This window comes from Chinchilla lanigera, unplaced genomic scaffold (genome assembly GCF_000276665.1).
Source record: "Chinchilla lanigera isolate Chin_1 unplaced genomic scaffold, ChiLan1.0 scaffold00004, whole genome shotgun sequence".
Lineage (NCBI taxonomy): Eukaryota > Metazoa > Chordata > Mammalia > Rodentia > Chinchillidae > Chinchilla > Chinchilla lanigera.
This window is the reverse complement of record NW_004955405.1, coordinates 35,862,026-35,886,365: the sequence shown is the minus strand read 5'-3', so window position 1 is coordinate 35,886,365 and position 24,340 is coordinate 35,862,026. Positions and strand designations below refer to the sequence as shown.

The 24,340-nt window shown below is 38.2% G+C and overlaps 1 protein-coding gene across 1 annotated transcript in view; it reads left to right on the top strand.

Moving 5' to 3' along the window:
- Uhrf1bp1l (UHRF1 binding protein 1-like) overlaps positions 1-24,340 on the top strand; it is a 120,751-nt gene that overhangs the window by 49,188 nt on the left and 47,223 nt on the right. The window contains 9 exon segments of the mRNA XM_013518586.1: positions 1,820-2,000; positions 5,796-5,879; positions 7,986-8,168; positions 8,615-8,733; positions 12,254-12,395; positions 14,518-14,711; positions 16,311-17,809; positions 18,103-18,308; positions 23,975-24,117. Of these exon segments, the coding sequence (XP_013374040.1) occupies positions 1,820-2,000; positions 5,796-5,879; positions 7,986-8,168; positions 8,615-8,733; positions 12,254-12,395; positions 14,518-14,711; positions 16,311-17,809; positions 18,103-18,308; positions 23,975-24,117 (2,751 nt within the window).

Sequence of the window (24,340 nt, the reverse complement as noted above, 5' to 3'; positions counted from 1 at the left end):
ACCGTTCGTACTCATCTGGGTCTGTAATGGATTTGTCTGGGGAGAGCAAACACTCTGGGAATAAGAGGCAATTTGAAGTATGGCTGTTCATGCTGGAAATTAATGACTGATGACAATAACAAGTGATTTCCTTTTCTTTGTTTTGAACCCATCTAAAGGAGAATCTCCTAATTATCAGCAGCTAAATTATTAGGAATAATTTTATATAATAGGCCACATTGTGAGTCCTAGCATGTAACTTGAAGGAGTTTAAAGAATTGAGTCCCGTTGCTTACAAAGTCCTTTCTTTCAGTCTACCTATTTAAGTGAGCAAGGCTTTCCTGAGCTTATTGTCATAAAAACAACTAAGTGCTGTAGTTAGGTGTATCCCCCATGGACAAGGAGGGCTACTGCAGTGCGAGTGCTACCCTGGGCGTGAACACCAGTCTGTTCAGGCTTTGAAAATAGATGCGGAAACACACGAGAAAGTAATTTTTCTGATTGGAATCAGTTTAACTGTTAATTAAGTTTTGTGTAAGCCCCTAGAACTTGAAAGTCTCGTGGCTTATCCCAATTTTCCAGTGTTTTAAACTCCTGTAGACCCTGTTCTTTTTCACTGAGAAATTCTCACTAATACACTTTGCAATACATTTATAGTATGATTGTGGTTCTTAATAGCTATAATATGTGAAAATATACATAAAGTACATATACTTTGGTTTCCATAAATATATTTTATTATTATATTGCTTTAACTTTGAAAGTTGTTAGTTTTTTTAAAGTGGAATATTGGTCTTCATTTTGATTTTTGTTTTTGTTTTTTTTTGAGGCAGGGTCTTGCTATATAGTTCAGACTGGCCTTGAACTCACTTTGTAGCCCAGACTGGCCTGCAGTTCAGCAATCCTCCTGCCGCAGTCTCCCAAGTCCTGGGATTACAGGCATGCGCCACTATGCCCAACCATTTTGATAATTATTACAAAAGTTTCAGGTTTAGTTTTGTGGCTGATATGTCCTTATCTCACAGCATACTTATGTATATATGCAGGAGCATACTTACATAATCATCTTAGGCTATCAAAGGTTCATCTGTGTCTTTACACTTCAACAACATTCTGTGCCGTTTCTTTCTTGGGAGGAAAATATTTGAACTCAAAACCTATTTATCTTTTTTGCTTTCTGGTTTCTTCAGCTGTCTAAATTCAGAAGATACATCTCTTTTGAGAAGCAAAAGGCCACTTACAGAATCAATATCCAAAAAGCTTTTACAAAGCCATGATTATTTTGTACAGGACATGTCACAGTGTATACAGGGCTTACAGTTATTTTCTTTTTAGTGTTTAGAACTAATATTCAGATACACTACCTTTAATATTAATAGCTATAGCCTGGCATTGTGATGCACACCTGTAATCCCAGCACTCAGGAGGCTGAGGCAGGAGGATCATTGCAAGTTTGAGTCCAGCCTGGACTGCAAAGTGAGGTCAAGGCCAGCCTGAACTGCATAGTGAGACTCCATATCAAAAAGACCCCCCCCCCAAAAAAAAAAGAATAGCTGTATTTTCTGAAATACGGGCCATAAATATGGTAATGTAACTACTCAGATATATGTGATGTTTACTGAAACATCAGATTCACATTCAAATTGTATATAATTGTCCAGTTTTAAAATTTTAGATTTATTATATAATTCAGAAAATATTATAGAGAAAAGCTGAGTTATTGATACAAAAATGTATTTGCTAATTTTTATGACTTTATTACTAAAAACGTGTAGGTGTGCTTGTATGTGAAAGTTCCCATGTGTAACCTGCAGTGGTAATGTGGTTTTGGATGTTCTAGAGCTCTGCAGTTACTCCCTCTACTCAGCAAGTGAAGACGCCACAGACTTCCAATGCTCCTGATCTTAATGATGCAATTGTGAAGCTGTTCAATGACTTTGATGTGAAAGAAACCTCCCATCATTTAGTGATTTCTCATCTGGATCTACACATATGTGATGATATTCATGCAAAAGAAAAAGGTATTAAAGGTTTATGCTAAACTCTTTTGGGCTTTTCCAGAATTGACTACAGAACTGAATTATTTATATATGTTACTACGTGCAGTATTGTATAACTTACGATAATTTTTTCTTTCATATGAATACATGTGTAGAATTTATAATTTGAAGCATTATATATTGGTATAAAATTTTACTTTGCTGAAATAATTAGCACTTAAGCTTATTACCTAATTATTACCTATCAGCGCTAACAGTATAATTAAGTTTAAAAAAACACTCAAAGACAGTGGCTTCAGATGTAGCTCAGTAGCAGGGTGCTTCCTCATGTGCGAAATTCTGGGTTCGATCCTCAGCACTTCAAAAAATAAAGAGGCATAGACTAAATAGATGACTCTCTTGGGTAAAATATTAGTCTTGTCTTTGAATTAACTTTTTCAAAAATTTGAAATTATTCATAAATTAAATTTTGGCCTGAACTCTTCATAATGACTCACTTGTTTTCAGCATTGTGGTTAATCTGCCTATTTCTAGATCTATGAACGCATAAACACAACTGAGGGGCTCCTTAACATTGTTTCCCCTTGACTCATCCTCGCAGAATTTGGGTAGGCGGCTAAGTTCCAGCTTGAAATTTTATTTTATTTTTTTTTAATTTTTGTTCCTCTTGTTTATCCTTACTTAATAGTCTCAGATTATCAGGCTAACCAGGAAGCTACTCCTGGTTACTTTAAAATTCTGTGGTTCCAGGATAGAGGATGCAGAAACAACCCCAGGCATACTCAGCTATCTGATCTTTGACAGAGGGGCCAGATATACACTGGAAGGAAGATAGACTGTTTAATTAGTGGTGCTGGGAAGACCGGCTTTCCACATGCCGAAGGTTGAATCAAGACCCTTATCTCCCACCATGTACTAAACTAAATTCAAAGTGGATCAAAGATCTAAATATTAAAACAGAAACAATCACTGGATGATAAAATAGGTAAAACTCTTGAAGACATAGACTTAAGCAAGGACTTTCTGAATAAAACCCAATTGCACAGGAAATAGCATCAAATTAAAATGCTTCTGCACATTAAAAGAAACAACCAAGAAAGTGAAGAGACAACATAGTATGGGAAAATTTTTTTTACCAGGTATTCTTCAGACAGAGGACTAATAATAGAATAAATAAAGAACTAAAAAATTAGACCCCCCCCCAAAATAAAAGACTCAATCAAATGGTAGGTTACGGCAATGAGTAGACACTTCTCAGAAGAAATAGTACAAATGGCCAATAAATACATGAAAAAATGTTCAACATCTCTGTCCATTAAAAAAGTACAAATTAAAATAACGCTGAGATTCCACCTTACTTTGTAAAGAATGGCTATCGAGAAATCAAATAATATCCAAGTGTGGTGATGTATGCCTATAATCCCAGGACTCACAAGGCTAAAGGAGGAGGATCACTGTGAGTTCGAGGCCAGCCTGGGCTACATAGTGTGACCTTGTCTTAAAAAAAAAAATGAAGTAATAACAAATTCTGGTGAGGCTGTAGTGAGCAGAGGGGAGAAGAACCCTTTTACATGGTTGGTGGTAATCTAAATGGTACAGCTGCTATGGAAATCAGTACGGAGATTTCTCTTAAACCTAAAACTAGAAATTCTGCTTGACCTAGCCATTCCCCTTCTAAGTAACTTCCTAAAAGAGTTAAAGATTTCATTATAGCGATCCATGCATATCTGTGTGTACAGCAGCACAGTACCTCACAGCTAAATCTTGAAACAGCCTGTATGTTCATCAACAGGTGAAAGGGTAAAGAAAATATACTCACACACAGTGGAGTACTACTGTGCCATAAAGAAGGACTAACATGAGGCATTTGTAGGAAAATGAATCCACTTCAAGACCATAATGTTAAGTGAAATAAGGCTGACGCACAGGTTTAAATATTTCCTAATTTCTGTTATATGAGAAACCCAAAATATAAATTAAAAGCAAAGGAAGAGATAATAGGAAATAGGGAGGTAGATCTTTTGCAAGAGAGAAGAGAGTCAAGAGATGGAGGATGTGGGCAGGAACCGGAGGGAGAGGGAATGAAGAAAGAATGAAGATGTGTTATGTACGTGTAGCAAGTCCCCATGAGGCATGTAAACATAGACATGCTCTAATGAGAATAAACATTTACAGTAGAAGTTGCATTTATGGGTTAAAGAGTAAGGGGTTACAGCTAAAGAGAAACTTCTTAAACTTGACACTGAAATTGAATGAGTTTCATAGATTGTAAGATTGTAAGTAAATAAAGAGAAGTTGAAGTACAGGAAATAAAAGCCTGTAGTTCCATCCTGTAAGTGCTGGGCGTTTCTGAAGTGGGGCTGCAGTGTGCTGTGGTGCGGGCGTGGGAGGGCAGCTGTACCTTGAGAACTTCGGTGAGCATTAGCATCAAGCTAGAGTCGGGATCTTGGAAGAATAAAGATATTTGACGTGAGTACCTTAGACCTGGTCAGAATCCACATATACTCATGAATGCTACTGCTCTGACTTCCTTTAAATGAGTGTTGGATCCTGGACTTTAGCAGTAGACGTGGCCCTGCCCTCATCAGCCAGTAGCCAGGAGCCTGCTGCCCTGCGGAGGGCGAGGCACAGAGGTGACGGTCCGGGCTCTGCACAGGGGTTTGCTGCTGTCTCCTGCTTGATACACTTCGTGTCATTTAACTGAGTTCTTACCTTCGGCTTTAGTCATTCCAGAGGACAAGCCCAAGAAGTTAGACCAAACCAAAGTAACAAAGTTAAGTAATAGTGTTTTTATTTATTTATTTTTATTTTAAAAAGAATGAAAAATAATAAAAAAAAAAATTAGAAACGATACAGCATTTCGAAACACAAGGTCTAAGCATTTTTATGTAGGAAGTATTTTCTGATCTCTTTTCCAGTCCTCACAGTTTATTATTCCCTCATGGGGTAGCTGGATGGTTTTACGGGGAGAAATCCCTCTCCGCCAAAGTACCTCCCACAGTGTGGAGGTTATACTCACTTCTGCTGTTCTGAAATAGACAAGGTTGTGAAATGTCTCCTAAGTTCATGCGCAACTCGTTTGGTAGCGAAACCTGACTCGATGAACACATTATTATTGTCTTCTTTTGCCCACTTAGTATAAATACTTACACATTTTTCTACAGAGTGGTTGTATTTCATTACTTAGTACTGTCTCAGAAACTGCTTGGAGTTAATGTACTTTAAAAATACCATATTAATGTCATTCAATCTGAAACATTCCAAATTTTGAAACAATTAGCTCCAAAGGTTTTAGATAAGAGATTGTAGATAAATTGGAGTTAACAAATTAGGAGTATAAGAGTATATATGTAGCTATATTTTAGTTTGTATTTATCTCTAGTTGACTTGCCCAGGCTATTTTAAAGTTTGATTTTTATGTTTTAGTTAAAATGATTTGTGGTCTACCCTTTGATCTTACTGTATCTATGTAACCTTAGACAATTTACCTAACCAAGTAGATTCAGTGTCCTCTTTGGTAAGAGGCAGCGTGATGAAGTGGTTAAGATTTTCTGGGTTTAAATCCCAGCTCTAAACTTAAATAGCTTCTGTTTGTTTTTTGTTTATTTTAGTCCACTATGTAGCAAGTGTTAGGGACTCAGAAAGTACTTATTAGATTGAATTGTATATCCTAAAATCTTGACGTGTATTATATGTGAGAAGAGACAGTTACTACTACTTGGGCTGTAATTGTGATAAATATTTTTATGGTAAAAATATAAACCCAGTTGTTTAATTTTTGTTTCCCTCAATTCCCATCTTTTTTTTTTTTCCTAGAGTCAAACAGACGTATCACTGGAGGTGCTATGCAACTGTCTTTTACATACCTAACTATAGATTATTATCCTTACCATAAAGCAGGTGTGTATAACCATTTCTTTAAAATATGCAAACCTTCCTTAAAGTTTTATAGACAATTTTTAATTGTTTGTTTTAATTTAATTTATTAAAGATGGAAGAGATCAAGAGATCTTTACTACTTTTCTTCTGGCCATGGTTGTATTTTTAAACCAAGAAAATAGAAGTGCCATGGGAAATATTCATACATTTTCCATGGATGTTCGTTTAGAGTGTTAGAAACTGTGTTAGAAACTTACAATTTTCTTAATAACTAATAAAACTTCTTAACAATCCAAATATAGCCGACCTGTATTTGTGCTATTTTGTTAGTTACAAAAGCAAATTATTAGTCATTATTCTGGAAATTTAAATGATATAATTATATAAGTTATGTGTATGATTTAGGAACCTGTTTTTCATTTTTCTATATTTTCTAAATTTTATCACTAAGTAAGACTTAATACATTCTTTAATCATCAGGATTTGACAAGTTCTTTTTTTCCAAGTAATAAAAACAAAGAAATGTGATTATTTACTGCCAAATCAGGTAATTTAACCTTAAACCTTTCTCTGCCTTTTGGTAGTTAGTGTATGGCTTATTTTTATGACTTACACAGGAACAAAAGTCAAAAAGTTATAGTGGATTTTCTGAGAGTTGAATGATTATATTCTTGTTTCCACCTATCAGTGTTCATCATTTCTCTATTAGTCTCTGACAGAATTTATAGGTTGTAAGATTTGTTTTAGTTTTCTTTGTGTTTGTGTTTGGTTTTTTGAGATGGGGTTTCGTTAAACACTTTCGGCTGCCCTAGAACTCCCTGTGTAGCCTAGGATGGCCTCAAACTCAGAGTAATCCTCCTGCCTCAGGCTCCTGAGCCCTGAGGATATAGGCATGTGCCATCATGCCCTGTTTGGTTTTCTTTTGAAGGGCTTTGTTTTATATCCTGTCCTGATTAGTAAGTTAGTTACATATACTTAACATCTTTTTTATTTTAGTTTTTATTTTTTTGTCTTTTTGAGACTGGGTTTTGCTATGCAGTTCAGGCTGACCTTGAACTCATTTTGTAGCCCAGGCTGGCCTCAAACTTGCAGCGATCTTCCAGCCTCAGCCTCCCGAGTGCTGGAATTACAGGTGTGTGCCACCATGCCCAGCACATCTTAAAATTTTAAAATGTAGAAATAGTTCATACTTTAGATAGTACTTTGATTTACAGAGTATATTTTATCCTTCCTCCTCTCCCTCCCTTCCTCCCTTCTTCCCTTCCTTCCTTTCTTCCTTTTTTGTAGTACTGGGGATTGAATTCAGGAATGTTGCACTAAACTCTGCTGCTAGCACTTTTCAAATTTTTATTTTGAGACAGTCTTATTAAGTCAGTAAGTTGCCCAGAGTGGGCTCTAATTTGTAATATTCCTGCCTCAGCTTCCCAGAATGCTGGGATTACAGATGTGCACCACCACTCCCAGCTGGGTTTATTTGCTTCACCTTTTTTTTTGTTTTGTTTTTTTTCGGGTACCGGGACTCAAACTCACGACCTTGCGCTTGCCAGGCAGGCGCTGTGCCACTGAGCTACATCCCCAGCCCCTGCTTCACCTTTTTACGTACCTATTTCTTTTCTTAGTTATAAAGAAACCTAAGAATCTTGATTTTGTATTTTCCTTTCCAAAACACACAGATGTCCTTATAACTACATTGAGAAATTTATTGGTTTCTTACATTGATTAAAAAATAATCGTTTATCAGTTTTGTGCAGCAGATTATTGCTAGTCACTTTACAACAAATCATCGATGAAAATAACTTTTTGTGGATAGTATTTCCGGGATTCTCTCCAGTGGACGTTTGCCAGGCGTTTGCGCACACGGTCCTGTGGCTTTGAATCACAATGTGAGCACTGCTCTACCACGGATGAGTTCTCAGTAGAAACCTCTCCAGAGTGTTTCCCTCAGCAGCTCTTTCCCTCCGTTCTAGGAGTCTTGTATTTTAGGGAAGTCGCTGGGGGCAGCTGTAATTGTTTTGGATGATTAAAGACTACCCTGAGAAAGTGACTAAAATTCATTAGGAGCATGACTATGATATGATAAATGAAAACCGTGCATTTTTAGTGAACTAGCTGTTACTCGTTTTACAGGAGATAGTTGTAATCATTGGATGTATTTTAGTGATGCAACCAAAACGAAAACTGGATGGGCCAGTGAGTTGTTACATGAATTTGAGTGCAACGTTGAAATGCTTAAACAGGCTGTGAAGGATCATAAAGTAGGCTCCCCACCTAAATCCCCGACACACGGCTCTCCCCAGCACACACAAACAGGTATTTTATGGCATTCCCCTAATACTATAGCTATGTTTGTGCATGTGTCTGTGTGCATGAGTGTGTATGTGTGCATGTATGTGATTATATTTTCCGTAATCAAGATATCTTGCAGCTTTCATTTAGACCAATGTAGGCCTATAGACCAAAGCACTTTTAAGATTAATATAACCAATGAAAGAACAGGTAGTTTTTCAGACTCTTAAATACCTGGTAGCTCTCTCATTTTTAACATTGTAGGGGAGTGAATAAAGGTGGTAGGAGTGTGATTATAGTGAAAATGAATAATCGTCACAAAAACTTACATTTCTGTATTGCTTTATAAAGTATTTTTACGTATTGTTTGAGAAATTAGTGTTCATTTATATTTCTGTAGCTGTCTTAATAAGAAAGCGACTATTAAGAAGAATTCTGTAATACACTAAAAGGAGTTTTTGTTCCCACAGAGAAGGAGTCTGCTCTGAAAGGGACCTCCAGAATGTCTGCAGTGTTACCTCAGCCGTCAAAAGCTAAGCTGATGTCCAGCTCTGTTGTGGTTAGACTTGCAGATTTCAATATATACCAGGTGTGTTTTAGTTTTTAATTTAAGTTTAACACTTTTGGTATCTCATACAAGCTACTGTACTAACTAAGCCACTATTTTATTTAAAAGCATCATGACCAGTTGTATGAAAAGACCAAATTAAATGGGATAGAAAATGTCAGTTTATTATTTTTTCTTTATGTGGTTATCCAGAATTAGCCAAACTGTGAAGTCAACAGGTTGATATTTTAGACTGCCAGCTCTGTCCAGGACTTCTGGTAACAGTTACAAGTTCACTTTCAAGCATGTCCTAAAATTACCCTCAGGTTAAATAATTTACGAAAAGACTCACAGAACTCACTAAGATGTGTTGTAATCACAGTCACTTTATTATAGGGGAAGGGTATAAAGTAGAACCAGCCATAAGAAGAGATACGTAGGGCAGAGTCTGGAAGGTTCTGTATTTGAAACTTGCTTGTCCTTAGAACATGCCCAGTAGGGATGGATGTTGAACAGCATTCATAAAGTATTACCTGTGCAGTTAAACTCAGTCTCAAGACTGATGGAGATGACCCAGGGTCGCCTTTTCCCCTGAAACACAAGACTTATCAGGTATGGCCAGCCCCTCCCAGAGTCATGTTGTTAGCATAAACTATCAGTTTCCAGTGCAAATAGGAAACCAGAATTCTTGGTTATGTCTTGGGACAGGGACAAAGGCCAGAACTCTGTTCAAAGACCAAATTCTCTCCCCTCCCCTCCTTTCCCCACCCCCTTCCCTCCCCCTCCTCTCCCTTTTTTGAGATTGGTCCTGCTATGTGGGTCAGGCCCTCCTTGAACTCACTGTGTAGTTCTGGGTGACCTCTTCCTGCTTCACCCTCCTGAGTGCTGGGATCACAGGTGTGTACCACCACGCCTGGCTTTAGAGACCAAATTTCTTAGTAAATAGTGTGCTATTTGGAAGAAACAGAAATGCCTTTTTCACTTTACTTAACTAGTAAGTACTATATTGTCTATACTGTGAACCTAATAGCTAAGAACTCTGCCCCTTATACTAATACTTTTTCTTTTTTTTTGGAGACAGTGTCTCACTATTAGTGCAGGCTGGCCTTGTACTTGCTTATGTAGCTCAGGCTGGCCTCAAACTCACAGTAATCCTCCTACCTCAGCTTCTAGAGTGCTGGGATTACAGGTGTGCACCACCACACCTATACTAACGCTTTTATTTATAACATGACCGAATATCACAAACCTTGAAATCATCTGTATAGAATATAAGGCCTGTTTTTAAAATTAACAATGGATAAAGAAATGTGGTATTTATGCACAACGGAGTACTACTGTGCCATAAAGAAGGATAAATTTGAGTCATTTGTAGGAAAATAAGTGCATTTTTGAGATCATAATGCTAAGTGAAATAAATCAGACACACAAGCTTAAATATTACACTATGTCTCTTCTATGAGAAACCAAAACTATAAATAAAGTGCAAAATGAAAGATGCCTGCTAGGAAGTGGGGAGAGAGACGGTTTGCAGAAGGGAAGTAGGCCGAGAGAGGGCGGGAGCAGGAAGGGAAGGTAGGGGAGGGGGATGGGAAAGAACGAAGACGTGCCCATGCACCAACTCTGCCCAAGGGATGGAGTCTTGTACTGCAAATGTACTAATGAAAAGTAAAAACTGAAAAAACAAAAAACAAGAATAACCAAGTTTAGATCTTTAGGTCCTGTGACACTGCTTTCCAGCGGGGTGGGGTGGGGGAGCGGGCTGTGTGTGGGGCAGTGTCAGTTCCCGCTGGGGCACAGTTGGCAAGGCCTAAAGGCAAACTGTGGAGGTTACAAGTGGAGGGTGCTGCTGACACCTAGTGGGTGAAGGCCAGAGGTGCCACCGTCCAGCCTGCGGCACGCGGGCAGCTTCCCCGAAAGAAGGACCTGGCCTGCAGTGTCCCGGCTGCCGTGGAGGTACTCTAGCTAACGTTACTTTCTCAAGGCGAATTGCTTCTTTCTTTACGTTCTCTTTGTGTGATACAGCTTACTGAAGTAAATTCACGTGGAAAGGAGGGAAGGGCTCAGCTGTAACATCCAATGGCTGTGCCTATGGTGTGGGAAAGAAACTGCACACACACACGCAAACACACTGACACCCAAACACAATGTCCATCCCATTTTGAGTATTTAACTATTAAAGGGAAAAGAAATAAAGTCCTCTTTATTAAAATAAGTCGAAACTTAGCTGGGAAGGATTTGTTCCTCTTTATGCAGAAAAAACCTTTTTTATTATGTAATACGAAGAAACTGACTTAATTTTATAAAATGGGCAAATAATAAAAAGATTTAAGTATTACAAGAGGAAACATCCTTGAAAAAAGTATTCCATTTTATTTGACAAATATAGCTAGGCATGGTGGCGCACATATGTAATCCCAGCACTCGGGAGGCTGAGGTAGGAGGGTTGTTGGGGGTTTGAGGCCACTCCGGGTTACGTAGTGAGTGGAAGGGCAGCCTGAACTGCATAGTGAGACCCTGTCTCCAAGGAAAGAAAGGAAAGAAAGAAAGAAAGCAAACAAGCAAGCAAAAGTGAATGACAAATATATACATTTGTCAAATAAGTGAAGAAAGTTAAAATACTTTCAAGATGCCTCCTTAGGTCTGTTAAACTGTTAAACTGAATAAAATTTTACCAGTGGAAATTTGGAGAAATTAGTATATGTATTTTTAAGTATAATTATAAATTAGCTGTTTGGGGAAAAGAGTGAAAAAATATAGCCAGAACCTTAAAAATAACAGTCCTTTTGGAAAAATAATTTGAGATACCAAACTACCAGACATGTTGGCATGTGTCTGTAGTCCTGCCTACTCCAGAGGCTGAGGCAGGAGAATGGCAAGTTCAAGGTCAGTGAACAACTTAGCAAGATCTTATTGTTAGAAAAAAAAGATGGGAGTTAGTGGGTGCTGGAGATGTAGCTCAGTGGTAAAGTGCTCCTGGGTTCAAACCTCAGTACCACCAAAAAGAACTGTGTGACTAAAATTGCTGTCCATTCCCAGAATTGTTTCCTAAAGGCACTGGTTTTCATCATAATGAAGTTTGTAGTAGGGAAGCTTCCGGACCTTGGAGTGTGGATCTGCGTCCTAACTCTGCCAGGTGTATATCTCTATCATTGTCATTGTTTTCGTCTTTCTTATTTTAGGGCTCTAGACAGTAAGTTTGCAAGGATTATTATACAAAATTGGTTTTGTACTTACTAAGGATCCAGAATGGTTGTAAAGTTTTCAGAGTAGTTGGTGGCTAAAATTTAAAAATAATTTAATGTGAAGTTAAATGTATATTTAAGTTTTCATTGGCAGTTAAACATTGACAAGTTGGGCTGGGGATTTAGCTCAGCGGCAAAAGCGCCTGCCTGGCAAGCGCAAGGTCGTGAGTTCCGTTCCTGGTACCGGAGAAAAACCAAGAAAAAAAAAAAAAACATTGACAAGTTAATGTAAGTATTTAAAAGAGTTTGAAAGTGATGTCCAGGGTGCAGACTTCTTTGGAAAGGGCTTTATTCAGCAAACTGAATTGTTTTTTCAGGTCTCTACAGCAGAACAATGTCATTCTTCCCCCAAAAGTATGATTTCCTGCAATAAGAAATCACTATATCTTCCACAAGAAATGTCAGCTGTCTATATAGAATTCACAGAATATTACTATCCTGATGGAAAGGATTTTCCAAGTAAGAGGATTTCCTATGTTGTTATGTATTCATTATGTGAAAAAGTGCGTTTTTTAAAAAATGTTTTCGAGTTATATAAATGTGAAAAAAATCAAGGGCTATTATATTTTTATCATTATTATTATTATTATTTGAGAAAGACTTGCTATGTAGTACAGGCAGGCCTTAAACTCAATTATGTAGCTCAGACTGGCCTTGAACTTACGGTGGTCCTCCTGTCTCAGCCTCTAGAGTGCTGGGATTACAGGTGTGTGCCCCCAGGCCCAGCCTGTTAGTTCTGTTTCTAATGCATATGTTTTATGTATTTGATTTGCATTTTTCTTAAGGATATGAACATATCGAAGGTTTCTACAAGCTTATTTTAAATATCTTCAAGGCTGGGGATACAACTCAGTGGTAAAGCTGGGTTCAATCCCCAGCACCTCGCAAAAATATAAGTACCTTTAGTAGCTACATAATTATATCAAAAGTAGACCCTATTTGGAAGCCGCACATACATCGTTTGTTGCTTAGTGTACTGGTTTCTTCCTCAGTCCCACACTTGATCTCAGGCTCCTTTCACTCTGTGCTCTTGCCTTGGGAGCACATTACTCTCTAGTCTTCATACGCTGAGACTCCCTTTCCACCTTCTTTCCTTTAGACTCTGATGTGAGCTCGTGAGCACCTCACTTTTTATTTCCAAAGACAAATACCCCCACATCATAATTACATATCTTTGAGAGACTTGAGTTTTAACTTTTTGTCTCGTCTTTTAACAAATTACAAATTTTTTCAAGGAAAAGGACTGTGCTGTTATTTCTTTTTTTTTGGTGTTTTTGACACAGGGTCTCACTTTGTTGAGGCTGGTCTTGAACTCACTTTGTATCCCAGGTTGGCCTCGAACTTGTAATGATCCTCCTGCTTCAGCCTCCCGAGTGCTGGACTTATAGGTGTGCGCCACCACACCCAGCGTGTGCTGTTCTTTCTTTTTGTATTCTTTTCTTTTTAATTTTAAAGAGAATAAAAAAATAGCAAAATAGCAACAACATAGACAAAAACGAAAAAATACAAAAACAATAAAAGTGATACAAGGTTTCAAAAAAAATGATGGGAATTAACAGTGGTTGTTATGCTACATATTGTTATCTTCAGTGATTACCAGATGTAAGAATGCAAGATTGATCAAACCATTAAGGAGAGTAAAAAATAATAAAAGAAACATTAGAAACAATACAGAGCTTCACTAGACAAGATGGTAGGAATTCACCAATGGTTGTTATATTGCATATTGTTGTCTTCAAATTAGTTGTTCAGATTGCTTAGCATAGTATAAAGAATGTTGTAGACATTCCGTGGATCTTTGCTAAAGAAAAGTGAATAAATGAATAACAAAAGCAAAAAACTCATAGGTATGCCACTGTTACACTATTTCCTCTGTTTTGGTTTCCCATTCCTTGAATTTATTTTCCTTGACTTAATTTGCTCTAAACGTTCTAGATGTACATATTTTAGCTTTGGTAAATGCCAGTATGTTTGAATTGTTACTTTTGTGTTCTGATTTCATCAAGTGTTGCATACCCTAATTGTAAATACTAGTTTATTTTGAGAGAGCTATGAAAAAGAGTATATTCATTTGATTGTTCAAGAGATACCTAGATACTTGAGTTTTACTCTACCTCAGGCACTATTCTAAACTTGGATTAAAGTGTGAAAGTAAGTTCTGCCCAGCATACCACTTTCAAAGGAAATTGGTTGTCAATTTTAAAGGTTGCGGATTAAGATACAGAGGGTAAAACCCTTACAAAAATATAACATTGAGAACTACAGTTTTTGTGTGTTGCCTCATCAATAAGGTAATATTTTTGGAAGTTGATTCTCTTTGAATGTAACCTTAAGAAAAGAAACCTGAATAGTTACTTCCTATTTATTCATCTAAACTTATATTACATTAAATATTTTTCAGTTAGTGAAGCATGGAAAATGTTTTTTGACTATTTCTGCTGCCACATATGTCACTCTAATTGTATATGTATAAGGTCTCAAAGAGTTTTAAGAAAGAATGAAACTTGCTGAAAATATCTTTTTGTTCTCAGGGAACATTTAGAACTGTCCATTAAGAGAATTATTTTTTTTTCCTCCACAGTTCCGTCTCCCAACCTGTATGGCCAGCTGAATGCACTACAGTTTACTGTGGATGAAAGAAGCATTCTGTGGTTAAATCAGTTTCTGTTGGATTTAAAACAGAGTCTCAATCAGTTCATGACTGTGTACAAACTGAATGACAATTCAAAATCTGACGAGCATGTTGATGTTCGGGTTGATGGCTTAATGCTAAAGGTACAGACAAGCGGCTGTTAGAACAAAGTCACTTGTGGGAGAAAAGTTGGCAGCATTACAATTTTTAGGATTCTTTGTAATATTAATTTTGATTTTGAAGTTTCAGATTTGTTTCTCTGTTATTGAAGCTTTAAGAAAGTGCTCCTCTGTACCTTCCATCCATGTACTACTTATGATTTTTTAAATCTTTCTCTAAGATTTCCATACATTTATAAATAAATTTAAATCAGTCATTTTTCTTAAATCTTTTTTTTGGGGGTGGTACCGAGAATTGAACTCAGGACCTTGTGCTTGCCAGGCGGGCGCTTATAGTCATTTTTCTGTTTCAGAACTGATAAAATTTTTTTCAAGAAAGGTAAATTATACAACAAAGCTTTTACATTATGAGTTTTTTTGTCCTATTATTAATATCCAAATAAAAAGTTGCTTTTCATTATAGTCAAGTAGTTGGTAAACTGGATTTTAAAGTCTTAAAGGAAAAAGGTTAAAAAAAGAAAAATCCTGGCTGACATAGTTTAGTAAACAGAATAACTTAGATATGAATGAAGGTTTTAGTTTCTAAGTCTATTGCTGATAGACTAAATTTACATACCTTTAATTCTTCCCCATAAAGTGTTGTTAATAATACTCAGCAATTGCATTGCAGAAATATTTTAGAGATCTTCTTAAGGTCTTACAAAATTCAATATAAAGGGACACTTTATAACATTTATTATATAGTGATGTTTGAATCTTCTGAATATGGGCAGTATTAAAGTGAGTCATTCTGAACTCTTTGGTATCAATACTTTCAGGGTTGGATTTAATTATCCTTTGAGAATTATTGTAGTAAACAGTTTGACCTATCCTTTTAAATTTACATTCTTAGTAGTCCAGAAAATGGACTCTAATGAGGTCTATCCAAGCATTCTATTCTTTCATGCAGTCATTCTCCAAAACATTTGGATTGAAATATCCTAACAAAAGAATCTCCTTCCCAGACTTGGTACTTTTTCTTTTTTTTTTTTTTTTTTTTTTTTGAGACAGGGTCTCACTATGTAGTTCAGGGTTGCCTTTCACACTGGAGACGAGGCAGTGAGCAAACATAGGGTTTTGTCTAGACCTCAATTGACCACAGTCTAAAACTTGAATTTTTATTTTATTTTATTTTTTGTTTGGTTTTTCTCCGGTACCAGGAACCGAACTCACGACCTTGCGCTTGCCAGGCAAGCGCTTTTGCCGCCGAGCTAAATCCCCAGCCCCGGTACTTTTTTCTGTGTACCTAGGTTACAGTCAGTAATAATGATTTAGCTCATTTGTATTGTTTTGTGACTTGCTATGTATAAAATATGATATGTATATTATATATGTTTTATTTTTTGAGAAGGTTATTCTCTTAGTGGTCAGTCATTCAAATCCCTTTTATTCAATTTGTAAAAAGTTTGAAAGACAGATAGTTAGTATTTTATATGTAAATAGGAAAGAATTACTGTGGGGGAAGTTAAAAGACTTGCTAAGCTAAATCATGTTCTTGATTATTTTACCTTGAAGATGTTTGGATTTGTAAAAAAGAAAAAGATGTTTGGATTTATAAACTGGACTAATTTTTTTCCTTTCTAGATTGTCATTCCTTCTGAAATGAAATCAGAATGTCACCGAGATCAACCACATGCTGTTTCCATTCAGAGTTCTGAAATGATCGCCACCAATACAAGGCACTGTCCAAACTGTCGACATTCTGATCTAGAAGCTTTGTTTCAAGACTTCAAAGATTGTGATTTTTTTAGTAGAACATACACTAGCTTCCCTAAATCTTGTGACAACTTTAATCTTCTACATCCAATCTTCCAGAGACATGCTCATGAACAAGATACCAAAATGCATGAAGTTTACAAAGGAAACATTACTCCCAAATTGAATAAACACACTCTTAAAACTTCTGCTGCCACGGATGTTTGGGCTGTGTACTTTTCTCAATTTTGGATAGATTACGAAGGGATGAAAAGTGGAAAAGGACGACCAGTAAGTTTTGTAGACTCTTTCCCTCTGTCTCTCTGGATTTGTCAGCCAGCAAGGTACGCAGAGTCACAAAAAGAGCTGCAGACCTGTAATCGGATACCCATAAATACATCACAGAGCGAATCTAGTGACCTGGCTGGCCGACTGAAGCGGAAGAAGCTCCTAAAGGAGTATTACAGCACAGAGTCTGAGCCTGTGACAAGGGGGGACCAGAAACCTCCATCAGATACATCGCTACGAGTTTCCTCTTCACCACCAGACGCAGATATTCACGTTCTGGTTCGTGTTAATAAACACGTCAGTATGCAGATCAATCACTACCAGTATCTTCTCCTACTTTTCCTACACGAGTCACTTATTCTGCTTTCAGAGAACTTAAGGAAAGACGTAGAAGCTGTGACTGGCACTCCTCCGGCTCAGATGTCTATTTGCATTGGGATTTTACTGAGAAGTGCAGAACTGGCTCTTCTGCTACATCCAGTGGATCAAGCCAATCCTCTGAAGTCTCCTGTTTCAGATAGTGGGAGCCCATTGGTTCCTGAGGATTTGCCGCCAGAAAATGGAGAATTTTTGTCTTCAAAAAGAAAACAAGTTAGTAGTGGTATAAATCAAATTAGAAGTGTAGCTGTTAATCATATGTCAGATAACAGATCTATGAGCGTTGACCTTAGCCATGTCCCTTTAAAGGACCCTCTGCTGTTTAAATCAGCTAGCGATACAAATCTGCAAAAAGGTACTTTCCTGGACTATTTATCAGATAAGCATTTAGGGAAAATAAGTGAAGATGAAAGTAGTGGACTTGTTTACAAAGGTGGCTCAGGAGAAATTGGATCAGAAATAAATGACAGAAAAGTGTCATCGCATACAGATTCAAATCATGTCTTAAACTACCAAGAAGACTTGAATAGGCTGTCATTTGACAATGATAGTAATCAGAATATACTTTCAATTAGTTTAACGAGTAAAGGAAGTGAAACCACAGAGCCAAACATTAAGCCTGAAGATTTGCTTCTAGATGCAGCTTCATCCCCTGACAACCTGGAAATCAGTAAAGAAGAGGCATCTGCACTTAGAACACTTAAATCACAGTCATCTTTCAGGTAACAACATACTAATGGAAGTTTGGGGCTTTTTATTGGTTTTTGCTGAGTGTGTGTGCGCACATGAGTGTATCTTGTTTTGGGGCAGAAAACCTCCTGACACAATGATGTAGCAACATTGTTAGAGTTAACGAAAAGTAGTTTTTTCCAAATATGAGATCCCTTTGAATTTATATATTTAAATATAATTTTAAAACTTATAGGTGCTGTGTGCATATTTTAATATTGTATTTTAAAGATTAATAACTTTTAATTTAATTTTGTATTTTAAAGATAAACTTGTTTTTATGTAGTAATCCTCTAGTGACTTTGTTTGCTAGCAGCGGGAAGCCTAAGGAACGTTGCTCCCCCAACCTGCCGCCGCTCAGTGTTTCTCATAAGAGCATGAAAAGAAGCTCCTCACAGATTTCACTGGACACCATTTCTCTGGACAGCATGATACTGGAAGAGCAGCTATTGGAAAGTGATGGAAGTGATAGTCATATATTTCTGGAAAAAGGTAAAGGAGTTCAGTGAAAAAATTACTATATACCAGAATCTGCCAAAGGATGTACATACACTTCAGCAGCTCCCCGTACTAATACGTGTCCTGAAGCTCATGGCCACCACTTTGAGCGCCTCTTGTAAACTGTAGAGGCCAAAGATAGCTGTGTGAATCTCATCATGTCTCACTAAATGTAGTGTGAAAGTGTATATGCAAGCTTTTTGCTGATACACATTTTTTGGTGAACTCTATATCAACAACTCTTATAACAAAAGCAATATTGAATAATTAAGTCAAATAATTGTTAATTACATCCAAACTACCTAACTCTCTAGTGATAGTTCCACTTCTTTTTATTCAATTTTTTTTTTACTTTATTAGAAAATAAAACATTATTGTTACCACATAATAAGAGAATAACAGTAATTATGCTGTTTATCTTCAAACTAGTTACTCAATATAAGATATAAACCAAGAAGATTCTTACAAGAAAGAAACAAACTGATAATAATACAAACTTTCTTTTCAACAAACTGAGATAAACTATTAGTATAAATGAAACAAATTAGTATATATATGATATTTTTAAAGCAATAGAATGCCAGGTGTGGTGGTCATGTCTATATCCTAGAACTGGAGAGGCTGAGGCAGGAGGATCACTGGGAGTTCAAGGCCAGTCTGAACTGCACAGTGAAATCCTGTCTCAAAGAGATCAAAAAAAAAAAAAAAAACCAAACCCAAAAATCCTAGAATATGTACTTTGGGGCAGTCCATTACTCCTTTTAATCACATACTCCTTTTTCTTAATAATTGACATCAATCATTATTTAGACACAGTCATTTACATTAAGTCAACCAACATTAAGGCTACCCACCTCTTTTATAGAGCACCTATTTCTGGAAGTTTGATTAGATGGAGCTCATTTGCCTGCTGGAGTCTCAATTATGTGATCCTATGACTGGAATTTTTCCAGACTGGAGCCGGTAATTTACAAAACCCAGATTATTTCACATACAGGACTACAAGATCCTTCCATTTCATCAGAGGTGACCAGTGTCCCAGTAAAGGCCGCTGTAAATGATTTAGTATTAGATACATCGCCATAAATACGATATTGGGGGCTTTTGTAAACAGGAATAAAATCACGGGCCAAAATCAAAAAAGCTGCCACAGACAAAAAGTAGGAGATCAGAGAGAGGCAAATATGAATTGTTTTCTATAGAGCAATTGAAAACAGCTTAGATGAGAGAATTAGTAGTATAATAATAAATATATAAAAAGAAGCCAGGCAATTTGGTACACGCCTGTAATCCCAATATTTGGAAGGCTGAAGCAAGAGGATTGCCACAAGTTTAAAGCCAGCCTGGGCTACATAGTGAGCCCAAGGCCGGCCTAAACTACATAGTGAGATCTTGTTTTTTAAAAGAAAAGAAATGAAATATATGTACAATAAGTATTATTAGTTCCATTTATTGTCAGGTGCCATGTTACTCCATTTTGTGCTGTGATCTTGGAATGCCACAGACTGGGGAATTGATAAGGACCGGAAGTTTATTTCTCACAGTTCGCAGTGCTGAGAACTCCAAGGCCATGGCCCCAGCGGGTTTGGGTGTGTAGTGCGGCACACCCTCTAGGGTGCAGGGACGCTGTGCCCTTACCTGATGGAGAGGGAGAGGGCAAGAGGCCTTTTACCCCATTCCTGTGGGAGGGGCCCTGGTGCTGAAGGCCACGTCCACACTGGTAACACATGAATTTGTGCGGGGACATTCAGATCATAGCAGGCACTTAAATAGTTCACCTCATTTAATTTGAAACAATTCCATAACAGTAGCTAGCATTTATTCAACACATTCTCTGTTTTGGGGTGTGTGTGTGTGTGTGTGTGTGTGTGTGTGTGTAAAAATGCATTTATCCCTCCCAACAATTCTATCAGTACTATTATCTTCAGAGAGGTGAAATAAGTAACCCAAGGTAACACAGCTAGTAAGTGTTTCACTGGACCCTGTGTACCAAATTGCCTCATCCCTCAGAGGCCTGTTTCTTCCTGTCCTTATTTTAAAGGTACAGCAGCTGAGGTTCCTAAAGGTAAAGTAATTTTCCTATAGAGACATTACTGTAGGTAGAGCTTGGGTTGCCACTTTTTGTTTTTTCTAGGCTGACAGTTACTAGGTACTTATTACACCAATTACTGTTTTAAGCATTGGATCGGTTTTATTTAATCTTCAAATAGATCTAAGGTAGGGACTATTACTGTCTCCATTTTAAAGGCAAGCGAAGCAAAGCCTAGGGAGGTTAGGCAGCTTGCCCACAACCACACACTGAGCAGCGGAGGTAGTGTTTAACACAGGCAGACGGGGAGTCTGGGCCCTGCTGACTCCTTGACCAAGCCTTCTTAGCTGAATTCACTCTTCATGTGACAGTCAGAAAGCAGAGCTCTCTGCCAGACCCCCGTGTACTCTTACTTGGTAGAAGCCACTAGCCAGGCTGCCCTCCATGGTAGCTGATGGGGAAAAATAGCAAACATTTACTGAACACCCTGGTCACTCTGCCGTGCACTTTAACATATATTGTTTTATATAATCCTCAAAACAACCCTACAAGGGATTATTGGCTCTTCTAAAAAAAATTCATTTAGAAACTGAAGCTTAGGGAAATTAGGTATCTTGTTCAAAGTCATGTAGCCAGGAAGTAGTAGAGGCAGATTTGGTAGCTAGTCCAATCAAAAGCCTGTACTTTTAACCAATGTACCTGTTCCTCAGACTTGAATGATTACCATATATAAATAAAAATCCTACTCTCATTCATAAAATGGAATTCATAGCACTATCCTTTCCAGCATGCCACTTAAATGTACTGATACGGATCATAAAAAGCTATTCTACATGCTAGATTCACAGACAGCGCAAGATGTCTGTCTCTTGTCTCAGTTACGGTTTAAAGTACTCCTTCAACAGGGTTTCTATCCCAGGAGGCAGAGAGTCTTCCAAATCAGTATGGCAAACATCCCTGCTTATTCTCAAAAAGGCAGAGTAATTTTCTTATTTCTAGTAATTAAATAATAAAAGATAACTACCATTCAATGTGGAAAACTTGGAAAGTATGACCACAGTTTGGAAAATAAAATCACCCCAAAGTCACACACTCCAGAGCCATAATCCGTATCCTGTGGGCTTGTGTATACAGTATGTGCGTGTCTTAGTTGTTTCCTTGTTGCCAAGACACAGTATCCTGTCACCCACAGCTTAGCAGAGGACAGGCTTGTGGTGGCTCAGTTAGTAGAGGTTTCGGTCCATTGTCAGCAGACTCCGGGGCAGGGCAGGCAGGGAGCAAGGGGGATCAAGGCCGCACCTGCAGTGACCACTCCATGAGGCAACCAGGCTTCCCCTCCACACATCACAGTTAGCTATAAACCCATCAGTGGACCCATGCGTGTCACACCCCCATGACCCAGTCACCCCCCAGAAGCCCTACCTGTGAGTGCACGAGGCTTCAGAGGGACACCTAGACACACGGTGGCCTGGGCTGGCTGGGGATGTGGCTCTGGGGCGGAGCGCTTGCCTTGCACCGCTGCGTTTCCGCGATATAAACCGCAGTGCTGCGTGGATGTGTATTCGTTGTCATATATGTGACTTTGTAACCTGCTTTCATAGGGTGTAAGCATTTTCCAATATGAAACTATTTTAAAGGTTTTTTAAACCTATATAAAATGGCTATAAAAATATATCATGACTTTTTAGGTATTTTGCCTACTTTTCTGATTACTATCTTAGAACAGATTGTAACGTTATCCTTTTTTTTAGGATCTTGAAAACTGTTGACTTTTTTTTGGGTACTGGGACTCAAACTCAGAACCTTGCACTTGCCAGGCAGGCACTTGTGCCCTGGAGCTATATCCCCGGCAAAAAATGTTGACTTTGTAACAATTGAAATATATTCCTGGTTCTCCTGAAACTGTGTGTGTGTGTATGTGATACTGGGAATTGAAGCCAGCGTCCCACACATGCTAGGCACACACTGCGCCGCTGAGCCGCGTTCCCAGCCCTTTTAAATTTAGTTTAATTTTGTATTGAAATCTGGACTCTCTGATTTGCCCAGGCTGGCCTTGAACCTGGTATTCTCCTATGTCAGCCTCCTGAGTACTGCAGTTACACACGTGTGTCAAGACACCTGATTCTAAATGCTTAATTACGGTGTTCTCTTTATGTTAGAGGAATTGCTACTCCTCTGTATGTATCATACAGGCACATGCATACATGCGTATATATGGCATTCATATGTGTGAAAGGCGTGTGTACATATTTATGGATATACATCCATATTTATGAACACCTGAGCGCAAACACATACCTGGACTACCAGCTCCCCAGAGCCTCCTAACTAGTCCCCTCACGTCCACATAGTTCTGTTTATTTGCAGTTTATTCTGTAGGGAGAATGGTCTTCTAAAAATGCAAATTTGGTGGTTTTTCCTCCAGTTTAACCCTTGTAGCTCCTCCATGCTAGAAAGTTGTCGAGTCTAAGATCGTAACATCCTGACAGTGTTCTGTGTGACGTGGCCCAGCTTCCCTTTGCCGGGGTGTCGTTGCTTACACTCACTGCGCTTTTGCTGTGCTATGGAGCGTTGAAGTCTTTCTCACAGTTTCTTTCTGTGATAAACTCTTCTGCTTCAGGGTCTCGTACCTGTACCTGGAGAGCCCTTTTTTTCTGTTTACCTTAATAAAAATACTGGTATCAAAGAAGCCTTCTTAAAGCCCTGGGCCGGGAGGAAGGCCCCTGGAAATGCTTTTGTGCGTCAGCTGCTGTGCCGCAGCTGTATCTCCGGGCATCTGCCCTGTCAGGCGCATGATAGTTCATTCTCTATGCGGTTGTTAAGCCCCAATGTTAGAAGCAGTTGTATAGTAGTACATGTAATAATAAGTTGAGGCTTACATTTTGTAACTCTTTAGCTTTTCTAATCTAATTTTTCTCATAATTTTATGGTTTTTTCAAAGTATTAATCTGTAATGGACACTTTTTTTTACTACAGTTAGTTTGAGAAATGCTGAAGTACAAAACTGAGGCTCTGTTCTCAGTTTTGTACTTCAGCACAGTGACGGCGCCGGTACTAAGTTCGTAGGAAGTAGTTAGGAGTTGCCGTAGGATACTGAGAGGAGAGACGTGGTCGGACTGCGGCTGCTCGGTGTGCGCGGATGGGATGGCGAAGGCGAAGCCTGTGCGGACCCTGTTAATGGGACCGGCCCCGCCGCTGCTCTGGGTGGGGAGAAGACACGCTGTGTTCAGCGGTGGAAGATTGTTTCCATAAGTTTAGGGCTTTGTATTTGTAACATTTTAATTCTGGAAGTTATAGCTTATTATTTGCTAACTAACCATAATCTAAATTTCTTTTCTAGTTTTTTTGGGGGGGATGTCTTTTTGAGGCAGGATTTCACTAGGTAGCACAGGCTGGCCTTGAACTTAGTATGTAGTACAGGTTGGCCTTTAGCTTGCAGCGATCCTCCTGCCTCAGCCTCCTGAGTGCTGAGACTATAGGGGTGTGCCATCATGCCTGGCATCTTTTCTAGTTTTTTAAGCCAGATAATGCTTGAGAAGGAGTTGAAGGGAGCATCCATTTTGGTAGAATAAACTTCACTTCATGGATCATGTGTAAAACTGATTTTATTAGTTTACTGTTGTTATTTCAGAAATTAAAAAGAACTCTACTGCCAACTATCAGAGCCCAGCAGAGAGTGTGAGCACCAGCGCAAATCTGCAGAAATTTGGTGAATCCTCCCCAGATGCCATTAGTACCAATTCGGAGTGTGCTCAAGAAAACCATGATGACCTGGTAATCACTTCAGAGGGACTGTATGAAAGAAATGACGTCAACTTTATTTCATATTTGATGTATATGCATTTTAAGACACTAATGCATAAAATGAATTCTTAGGTTGGGGATAGTTTATTCTTTCTACTCTTTTGTTTTTTCTTTTTGTCTTTTTGAGTCAGAGTTCACTATGCAGTTCAGGCTGGCCTTGAACTCACCTTGTAGCCCAGGCTGGCCTCAAACT